Raw genomic sequence first — 11,562 nt, 5'->3', positions numbered from 1 at the left:
TATATTTATATTTTTCTAGATTCTAGAAAAATGATCCTATAATAGTATATTTTTAATTTATAATTCTTCTGATCAGAGCATTTATATCATATAAAAATAGTTTAATATTTTTAGACTAGATATTTTTTCTTCTGATCTAAACATTACAATTGTATATTATATAATTTATATATATATTTTCTTAAGATCTAAACATTTATTATGAAATAATTACGTTTTCTTCTGATCTAGGCATTTATATCATATTTTATCAATTATAATATATAATTTTATATTTTTCTAGATGGTGATAGACCCTTTTTTCCCTTCTGATCTAAACATTAGGCCGATTATAATGTAATAAACCACGAGCATGTGAGCCTTAATAATACAAAGCGATCGCTTATAAACATATAACAATGAATTCTGCGTCACTAGGCTGCCTGCTGGCTGTGTTATATGACATGTATATTATTGTTTGTGCTGAAACTCTCCAAACAGCAGCTGCTATGGCCTAAATAGTACATTAAAATAAGTTTGAAGTTGACAGCAGTGTTAATGAGCGTGAAGGCGGAGGGCGGGGCTTGCTGTCTAGACCAGAATGCTCACGTCTGATTGGCTGACGTCCAAGTAACAGCTGGCATACGAGCCAATCAGCCGTTAGTTTTAAAAGTCTCTACAGTTTTCAAATTAAAAGACCTTTTACATACCATTTATGTTGAGTACTTATTTTTCCTTCACTTTCCGTTCAGACTCATCAACATATGTAAAAAGTGGAATACGACAACCTATTTTTAAAGAAAGTAATATACAGTTATTATGCAGTAGTTGACTCTTCAAAAAAAAAAAAAAAAAAGAAGAAATTCTCAAGCAGGCAGTCATGTTAAATTTCTATTTGGCCAGGGAAAAAAAGTTCAAACGGTGAAACATTTGTGTGCAGATTATTGCATTTGTAAATATGATAAATATTATAATATTTAAATAAACACTGTAAATATTCTAACATATTGTGGACTTTTATTCTGTAAAATAGCCCGGTTGTCAGCTGGCTGCTTCTGTGAAGTTCAAACAACGGGAACTCTTTGCTGTATTCTTCCCATCATCAATTTTATACTTTTCCCCCCATATATTATTATTGTTAGTGGTAAAACAGTCATGTCTCGGTTACTGTGTTTATCACGGGGTCTCATAGGCACACAATGTAAATACAGTGTTCAGAAATCCGAGCGCTTTGTGTCTTTGTTGACATCCAGAGGGAAGTTGAGAGATCAGCTGAAGAGACTGATTTCTACAGGCAGAAGACCTGTCATCACACCCTACAACAGCAGACACCCGCTCTTATGGCTGTTCGGTATCGGGACGGGTTTTGTTCTGGTTCTGGGGCTGAAATATCGTGATTCTGCGTCTGAAGGCTGTGAATGTAACGTGCAGAAGACTCTCAAATACAGCGCCGCTATAGAAACCAGCAGAGACCTGCTGCAGCGGATACAGGTACAGCTATCATTACTACTTATACTTTATTACTTTTATGTCATTTATTTATTTTTAGCATTGTTTGTTGAATTTACCAGATATCATCTCGTGGTAGACATGTTCTGCTGTTGGACTATTAATATGGTTTTAATTTCTACATTTTAATATTAAAAATTTAATATTCGTATTTAATATTATTCAATATTTTAATATTTTTATTATTATAAATGTGAAAATTTGCACATTTTTATGTTTAAATCTTATTAAATATTTTCTTTAAAAAATCTAATCATATAGTTTTTATTATTATGATTATATATTACATTTATTGCATTTATATATGTGACATATATAGTACATATTCATTTAAAGTGTGGATTTAAAAAAATCTTTTCTAAATGCATTTTATTGATTTATTGTGAACGTTTCATCTCTGGCTGTTTTGTTTATTTATTATTTTTTTGTTTTTTGTCTGTTTCCACCACAGGAAAATAAAAAAAGGTGTGACTTTTTATCTCTCAATTTTGACTTTTTCATAACTCACATTTCAGACTTTTATCTCACAGTTCTGAGAATGGAGGAATATAAAGTTAAAATTGTGAGATATAGTGCTGTCAAATGATTAATCGTGATTAATCACATCCAAAATAAACGTTTTTGTTGACATTACATATGTGTACTGTGTATATTTATTATGTATATATAAATACACACACATGCTTGTATATATTTCAGAAAAATATGCTTATATATGAAATATATTATAAATTATATAAATATATACATGTAAATATTTACTGTATGTGCATATATATACATAATAAATATACACGGTACACGTTATGTCAACAAAAACTTTTATTTTGGATGTGATTAATCGCGATTAATTATTTGACAGCTCTAGGATATACACTCGAAAGAAATGAAAATGTCTTTATTATAAATATTTTTTTTTAAAAATTTTTTTTAAATTGTGTATTTCTTAATCTATTTAATTATTTGAACCATATTTATTGTTTGTTAATTACATATTTTATTTTAAAAAGTGTGTGTGCGTGTGTGTGTATATATATATATATCCATATATACACTGCCGCTCAAAAGTTTGGGATCAGTAAGATTTTTAATGTTTTTTAAATAAGTTTCTTCTGCTCATCAAGGCTGCATCTATTTGATCAAAAATACAGGAAAGAAACTGTTATTTTGTGAAATATTATTGCGATTTAAAATAAGTGTTCTATTTTAATATACTTTAAAATATAATTCATTTCTGTGAAGCAAAGCTGAATTTTCAGCATCATTAATCCAGTCTTCAAAGTCACATGATGCTTCAGAAATCAGTCTAATATGCTGATTTATAATCAATGTTGGAAACCGTTTTGCTGCTTCAGTGTTTTTTTTTTTTTTGGGACCTGTGATTATTTTTTTTTAGGATTCTCTGATTAATAAAAAGTTCAAAAGAACAGCACTTATTTAGAATAAGAAATTTTGTGTTACAATATACAATGCTATTCAAAAGTTTAGGGTCAGTACATTTTTATTTGTTTTTTTTAAGAAATTAATACTTTTATTCAGGAGGGATGTGTTAAATGAATAAAGTCATAGTAAAGATTTATATTGTTAGAAAATATTTATATTTTGAACAAATGCTGTTCTTTTTAACTTTGTATTTATCAAAGAATCAAAGAAAAAAGTATCACACGTAATAAATCAGTATATTAGAATGATTTCTGAAGGCTCATGTGACACTGAAGACTGGAGTAATGAAGAAAATTCAGTGCTGAATCACAGAAATAATTTATGTATTAAAGTATATTAAAATAGGAAACCAATATTAGAAATTACAATAATATTGCACAATATTACAGCTTTTTCTGTATTTTTGATCAAATAAAAACAGCCTTGATGAGCAAAAGAGACTCCTTTAAAAAATGTTAGAAATCTTACTGATCCCAAACTTTTGAACGGCAGTGTGTGTGTGTGTGTGTGTGTGTGTGTGTGTATATATATATATATATATATATATATATATATATATACATACACAGTCATGGCCAAAAATATCGGCACCCTTGGTAAATATGATCAAAGGCGGCAGTGAAAATTATTCTGCATTGTTAATCCTTTTGATCTTCTATTTAAAAAATTCACAAAAATCTAATTTATTAATTGGATCATAAGAATTTAAAATGGGGGGGAAATATCATTATGAAATAAATGTTTTTCTCTAATACACATTGGCCACAATAAACGGCACACTTTTATTCAATACTTTTTGAAACCTCCATTTGTTTAACAGCTCTAAAGTTTCTCCTATAATGCCTGATGAGGTTAGAGAACACCTGACAAGAGATCAGAGACCATTCCTTCATCCAGAATCACTCCAGATCCTTCAGATTCACAGCTCCATGTTGGTGCTTCTTCTCTTCAGTTCACCTCACTCATTTTCTACAGGGTTCAGGTCAGAGGACTGGAATGGCCAGCAGAAGCTTGGTTTTGTGCTCAGTGACTCATTTTTGTGTTGTTTTTGAGGTTTGTGTTTGGATTATTGTACGGTTGGAAGATCCAAACATGGCCCATTATAAGATTTCTAACAGAGTCAGTCACTTATTGATTATATATCTGTTGGTATTTGATAGAGTACATGATGCCATGTGTCTAAACAAGATATCCAGGACCTCCAGCAGAAATATAGGCCCACATCATCAAACATACAGCTGTATATTTCATTGTACACATGGGGTACTTTTTATCCCTGTGTTCACCAAACCCATCTTGAGTGTTTGCTGCTAAAAAGCTCATTTTTTAGTTTCATCTGACCATAGAAGCCAGTCTCATTTGAAGTTCCAGTCGTGTCTGATAACTGAATATGCTGGAGTTTGTTTTTGGATGAGCGAGGAGAATTTTTCTTGAAACCCTCCCAAACAACATGTGGTGATGTAGGTGCTGTTTGACTATTTTTTTTTTAAAAAAAAAAGGTTTTCTGAGCCGAGACTCAATTGTTTTCTGCAATTCTCCAGCTGTGGTCCTTGGAGAGTCTTTAGCCACTCAAACTCTCCTCCTCACCGTGCATTAGGACGATATAGAGACACGTCCTCTTCCAGGCAGTTTCGTAACATTTTAAATTCATTTTAAATTTATAGTTCAAAAGTTTATAGTGCAGAATGGCCTACAGATAAGTCACATTATTTTTCAGGATGAAGTTGGAGCTCCTGGGATGGTTATCGGAGTCTCAGTGGATGGCAGTCATGTTTGGTGTGAAGGTAGGAAGTCTCCCACCGCACACTGATGCTTGGTCCCATAAAGGCTCTTGGGTAGTCTGCACTAATGTGGGATTTACAAAATCCATCCATGCTTAAAATGACACATTTATGTTAAGGCCACCCGTTCTTTACTTACTTAGAGGCCTGTGTTAGTACAGTAGCTCAGAAAGCAACCACTGGCTGTCTTTGGTGTTTCTCAGGGGTTGGCTATGCAGATCTGGAGAACAGAGTGCCTTGTGGTCCGGACACAGTGATGAGAATCGCCAGCATCAGTAAACCTCTGACCGCAGCCGCCGTCGCCAGACTCTGGGAGTACGGCAAGATAGATCTAGATGTTCCAGTCCAAAAATACGTGCCAGAGATCCCACAGAAGAAATTTGAAGGAGAGGATGTGAGTACATCCATTTAAAAATGTTTTTAATATAATAAAATTATAACTAATCTGATTAATGTGAATTATGCTCAAATTATTTGTCAACAATTTATTAACTAGATGAATAAAGTTTGAAGCCTTGTCTGAGAGTTTTGAACTTTTAAAAAATTGAAGCTTGAAGATTTTACTCAGTTTACTCAGCATTATTTTGCATTTTGCTAGCATGTTTTAGCATGTTGCTAGTGTGATTTAACACATTTTTAGCATGTTTTAGCATGCTGCCAGCATATTTACCATGTTTTAGCATGATTTAGCACATTGGTAGCATGTTTCTAGCATGATCTAGCACATTGATAGCATGTTGCTAGCATAACCTAGTGGGCAGTGTGCCGACATAACAGCATTGCGTAGCAGGCGTCCCAATCCCTCCCATGTTGTTAGCATTATTTAACATGTTTCTAGCATGTTTTAGCACATTGCTAGTATAATTTATCATGCTGCTAGCATGATTTAGCCCCTTACTAGCATTAGCATTTTGTTAACATTATGTTGCTAGCATGTTTTAACGTTGATAACATGATTTAGCATTTTTTACCATGTTCCTAGCTTGATTTAACACATTGCAAGCATGTTTTAAAATGCTGCTAGAATGCTTTGCCATGTTCTTAGCATGTTGCTAGCATTAATTAGCATGTTGATATAATGTTTCTAGCATGATTTAGCACATTGATAACATGTTGTTAGCATGATGTACAACTCTATATGTGTTATTGTACAAAAGTTTTGACACCCTCAATGAAAGTCTATGGGAATTATTTCCAACCCAACATAATTAATTCTGTTTGGCTTTTAGCGTTCTTCCCTCTGTCCTTAAACCAGGTCACAATAACGCCCCGGATGCTCCTGTCCCACTTGAGTGGCATCCGTCACTATGAGAAAGATGCCAAGAAAGTGCGAGATGACAAAGAGAAAGCCAAGCGTCTTCTGAAGCCCCCGGAGAGGAGAGATGAAAAGAGCTCAGACGAAAACAAAGAGAAGCCGAAAGCGGAGGACAGCAGCTCTAAAAGCAAAGCGGCTAAAGGAGGCCAAAGGAGGAGAAAAGAGTTTGAGCAGGAGGAGTATTACCTCAAAGACAACTTTGAGAACGTCATCCAGGCTCTGGACTTATTCAAAGACGATCCTCTGATTTTTAAACGCGGTATGCTTTCTCTGCACACAACAAAGCGCTGTTATAATGTGTTGTGAGGTTGGGTTTATTTTTAGAGCATGTTGCCTTGATATCTTGATCTTTAGCTTACCATCGTTTACTTACTCTCACTTCGGTCCAAACCTGACTTGTCGTGGAACTCAAAGTGAGGAGTTTAGCAGAATGTCTCTATTGTACACTGATGTTTCTCTGCAGTAATTTTTCCTTAACTGTGTTATACGACCGCTGTAGATTCTACGTTCCTGTATTCGACCCATGCGTACACCCTGCTGAGTGCCGTGGTGGAGAGAGCAGCAGGTCAGCGCTTCCTCGACCACATGATGAAGATGTTTGGAGAGCTGGGTATGCTAAACACTGTACCGGACGAAAACGACCCCATCATATACAACCGCTCCAGGTAAAGGATTAATCATGCAATTGAAACATTCCCCTCTTCTGTCTGCGCCCATAGTTTAGGGAGCAGTGCGCCTACATATAATGCCATTGCGTTACGTGCGTCCTGAGTTCAAATCCTGGCTCGAGGACCTTTCCCGATCCTGCCCCCGTCTCTCTCCCCCTCTTCACTTTCTATGAGCTCTACACAGTCCTGTTTTAATAAAAGCAAAATGTGAAAAAATAAATCTTAAAAATAAAAAAAAAGAAATCATACACCTCTTCTGTATTGAACATGTTTTTAAATTCTGAATTCTGATTTTAGGGGATCAAAAGTTGAAAATTGCTAAACATCTACTGATTGTATTAAAAAAAAAAAAGGTTAAATCTTATATAAAATATGCAATCAACTAGTTCATGTGGACCATTGCTGTTATTGTTAACTAAAACAATAAAGCTGAAATAAAATATACATATTAGATTAATAATGTAACCTAAAAATTGAATTAGAAAATTAGAAATGTTGCCTTTTTGAAATAAGTTGAAGCTGATTAATTAAATGGCTAAAACGAAAACTGAAATAAAAAAGAAAGCTAGAAATATTAGAAATATATATATATATATATATATATATTTCAAAATGACAAGCACATAAAAAAATGCTAAATTTTTACTAAAATAAAAACTGAGAATAAAAAATATTAAATAGATAATTATATAAATAATGTGAAATTGTGGCCTGATACGGAGCAAACAACATGCAGGAACAGAAAATAAAACAGGAAATGATATCAAAGAGAATCCCGGCCTAAAGACTGTGTCAAGGTCGGTAAGACACTTATAATATCAGATATTTTTACCTTTTTATGGCAAGACATAATTTGTTCAGGCTGTAAAATGTCATCTGGTGTGACGTCCCAAAAATGTAATGATTTTTATTTTTTATTTATTTATTTTTTTTTTTAATAATGACTGTGTACATTCACAGAAAAGAAAATATGATATTACTTTTTACTTGGTTACACCACATTACATTTTTAGAGTTATTAATTGAAACTTTTCTTGAAAAATAGTTGTTGTTTCACCAACATTTTGGTTTCATATGATTACACCGTGCAATTGAAACTTCTTTTTTTTTTCATCTTAAACGCTCTTATTTATCATTGACCTGTTCAACATCTTCCCTGTTTCGTGCAGGTTCTACCACTTCAATAAAAAGGGTCGTGTTGTGAACTGCCCCTATGTGGACAATTCGTACAAATGGGCTGGAGGTGGATTTCTGTCCACTGTGGGTGGCCTTCTGCTGTTCGGTAACGCTCTGCTCTATAGCTATCAGATGGCCGAACTGAAGAACACAGAAGGACTGCTTCCTGGCTTCCTCAAACCCCACACAGCCAAAGCCATATGGGCACCGGTGGACAAAACGGAGGCATCGTGGGACAAAGACGGACTGTACGCCCAGGGCTGGCTGGTGGTGGAGAAACAGCAGAAATACGGCCAGTGCCGCAGCCACAGACACTACGTCTCACACACAGGGGGCGCTGTAGGGGCCAGTAGCGTCCTGCTGGTGTTACCCAGCGAGAGTGCACACACTCCTCCACAGGGGGTGGTGGTGACCATCATCACAAACATGCAGTCAGTGGGGCTCAATACCACCGCACTGAAGATCGCACAGGAATTCGACAAGGCCAGGGATGAAGAACGTGCATCCGCTTGATTCATAAACACACTGCTGTCATCCTTTTGTAGCCATTTTAAGAGATTTGTGGTAAGCATCAGGACGCTTCTTTGTTTACAGTGCTGAGGTGTGTTCATGTCCTCAGTTTTAATTCAACATTTGTGCCAAGCGCTCGATTTGATAGCTTTATACATAATAAGGAACTGTCTAATATGTTGAATAAACAAAAATGTATTATGGAAACCTCTGTGAAGGCCTCCTTAATCTGATCTTTTTTCATTTTTCTCCTACATTCGCCATGTCATGCTCACACTAAGTTGAACTCAATCTGGTGATATATCACATTTATTAAGGTGTAGTTGAGAAGCAGTGACAGCAGTTCCCTATGTCTATTTTAAAATATATACTGTAATTTCATAACCTCATATTAATTTAAAGTCTTCATGTAATAGTTGTGCTTTTTAAAATATATTTCACACCACTGGAATACTTGAATTGAATAAAAGTCAAAACATGAATACAAGTGGTGAAAAACATACTGTACCAAATAATAATTATAATAATACACATTCATTCAAATTTGAACAAATAAAAATGGTAGTTGTCATCCTAAAGGAATTATGAAATATAAATTATTTCACACACACACACACACACACACACACACATATATATATATATATATATACACAGCACACAACTGTCATGCATAGTAATCACCACAAGATGGCAGTCAAAATACTTTTAATAACTTTATTAGTAGAAAAAGTAGAGCATTTCAATTAAATTCATCCAATATCAGATTTTTGATGATCTGTAATCAATTTACCAGTAGTCAAATTTATACACAAAATTATTTTCATGAGGTAAACATGTTGGTGTGCATAAAAATAAGCAATGGATTATTTCTTTTTTCTTAAATATGACTTTTATTCCATTAAAATGTATTTATAATTTTTATTATTTTATAATTTCACATCATATTATATATTATAATATAAATATATTTTTATATTTCATCTTTATTAGTTAGGCCTAGTAGCCTTATATTGTAGTTTATGTAGAATAATAATTCATCATATAAAATATGTCTGATCAACTGATATAGAAGATAAATCATTTAAAGTCATTTAAAGTTTTTGCTGTTGTTATTACCGCTGCTATTTTGTTGTTGTATTTTTGTTATTTTTGTTTTTCATGTAATTATTTTTTATTTTTGATGCAAAATTAAATAATACAATTATTTTTGTTGTTATTATTACTGTTTTTAATGTTTATTTTTGTTACTATTATTATTTTATTCCTGTAGTATTTCTATTTTTGTTATATATATTTTTTTCTTGTATTTTTTCATTTCTCTTAGTTTAGTTTTTTGTTAATTTTCTTGTTATTTTTGCTTTTTTTGTATTTTTGTTGTTGTTATTTTTATTATTTTTGTCATTTGTTATATTTAATATTATTATTTTTGTTGTTATTTGTTAATGATGTTATTTTTGTTCGTATCATGTTTGATGTTACTATTTTTTATGTTATTATGTTTGGTATTATTTAATATTATTGCTCCCTATTTTTTTTTTTTTTTTTGCTATTATTGTTTTTTTATTCTATTTTTGTTATTATTATTTTTGTCATTGATATTATTTTTGTTATTATACTTTTGTTGTTATTATCATGTTTGTTGTTGTTGTTATTATTTTTTATATTATTTCATATTGCTTCCTATTTTTGCAATTATTGTTTTTTATTGTACTTTTGTTATTATTATTTTTGATGTTATCATTTTTGTATTTATTTTTTATTATTACTTTTGTTGTTCTTATCATGTTTGTTATTGTTATTTATGTTGTTATAATTTTTTGTATTTCATATCATTACTGCCTATTTTTGCTATCATTGTTTTTTATTGTATTTTTGTAGTTGTTATTTTGTTATTATTACTTTTGTTGTTATTATCATGTTTGGTGTTGTTATTTTTGTTTGTTATTATTTTTGGTATTATTTCATATTATTGCTCCATTTTGTTAAAACAATGTTAATCAAATTGTCACCCTCCCTCCCAACATCATTCCCGGCGGACACACTTTTCTTTAACCCTTAAACAGGCAGTGTGCACCACAACATACATTCTGTACTCTAGACTTTTGGGGCATGAAAAACTATTTTTCACCCAATACTGTTATCATTATCATAGGCCTACTAATCATAATCATACTAGTACTCTAAAAAGTCCGTAATTAAAGCTGTGACAGTTCTTCATTTGTACAGTTAATTATGTAAGTGCACACTAATCACACTATTTATACTATAAAGAGCATAGAATAAATCACTACTAACCTTATTCATCTTGCCCTGCATCCAACTCACCACAACCAAAGAGGGGCTTATGTCGGACTCGTGTCTTATTACAGAAGTGAAATCATTTCATAAAATTAAAGTATTAAAAAATTATTGAAGTTTAAATTTACTGTAAAACAAATGTATTATACTGTTTTTCTTTTCTTTTATATAAAATAAATATTTTAAAAAATAGTTAAACATCTAAAATTGCTATACAATTAAATCCATGTGTGTACATAAGTTGTGTTCCAAATTTGAAGTTGATATAAAAAAAATTGAGGTTCATATGCAATTTTGTTTAGGCGTTATACCAAAAACAAGCCACCGGGTGCCATTCAAACTCCATTGAATTGTTTGGTTGATGTCTCAAATCTATCAATTTCTCTCTCAATATTACATCTATAACCAAATATGGAATCTTTAGACTCAGACCTTTCCAACGATATGTATTTTGTCAAGATTCTAAAAGTTTTGATTCTAAAAGACCGTAATACATTTTGTAATATGACACCCCCGCTAAAATATTTTGAAGTATCATTTCTATGGTAACGCAATGTCCGATTTCATGTTTTTGACAGGATGAATTTTGAGATTTTAAGCTTTCAAATGGTATATAACATATGATTATTGCTGAAACGTGATAGGAAATAGGCAAGGAAATAAAGACTTTTTGTGATAAAGGTCAGAACTCCTGTTATGATATAGATTTATCACAGACTCTTGGTGCACGCTTGTCATAAATTAATCTATTACCGTTCCTACATAATTTGTAACAACACAAAATGGTAAAATATCTATTTAGGAGACTTAGGATCTTTCCTATGATATATAGTTTGTCATGATTACATTAGTATTTAATGTAATATAGTGAAGTAAAGTT

At 32.2% G+C, this 11,562-nt stretch overlaps 1 protein-coding gene across 1 annotated transcript; it reads left to right on the top strand.

Moving 5' to 3' along the window:
• The first annotated feature begins 1,028 nt into the window (after positions 1–1,028).
• On the top strand, positions 1,029–8,592 carry LOC306866313 (serine beta-lactamase-like protein LACTB, mitochondrial). Its single transcript, XM_079411412.1, has 6 exons — positions 1,029–1,470; positions 4,649–4,715; positions 4,916–5,106; positions 5,968–6,286; positions 6,527–6,692; positions 7,865–8,592. Exons 1-6 carry the CDS (start codon positions 1,135–1,137, stop codon positions 8,382–8,384), a joined length of 1,599 nt encoding a protein of 532 aa, XP_079267538.1. The 5' UTR covers positions 1,029–1,134; the 3' UTR covers positions 8,385–8,592.
• The last annotated feature ends 2,970 nt before the right edge of the window (positions 8,593–11,562 follow it).

This window comes from Barbus barbus (assembly GCF_936440315.1).
Source record: "Barbus barbus genome assembly, chromosome: 48".
Lineage (NCBI taxonomy): Eukaryota > Metazoa > Chordata > Actinopteri > Cypriniformes > Cyprinidae > Barbus > Barbus barbus.
Note: the sequence above shows the minus strand (reverse complement) of the source record. Positions and strands in the feature narration are given on the sequence as shown.

Coding starts and splice junctions, on each gene's coding strand:
- LOC306866313 (XM_079411412.1), top strand. CDS start 1,135: ATGTCTCGGTTACTGTGTTTATCACGGGGTCTCATAGGCACACAATGT. Junction 1,471..4,648: donor ACCTGCTGCAGCGGATACAG/GTACAGCTATCA, acceptor ATTATTTTTCAG/GATGAAGTTGGAGCTCCTGG. Junction 6,287..6,526: donor TCCTCTGATTTTTAAACGCG/GTATGCTTTCTC, acceptor CGACCGCTGTAG/ATTCTACGTTCCTGTATTCG.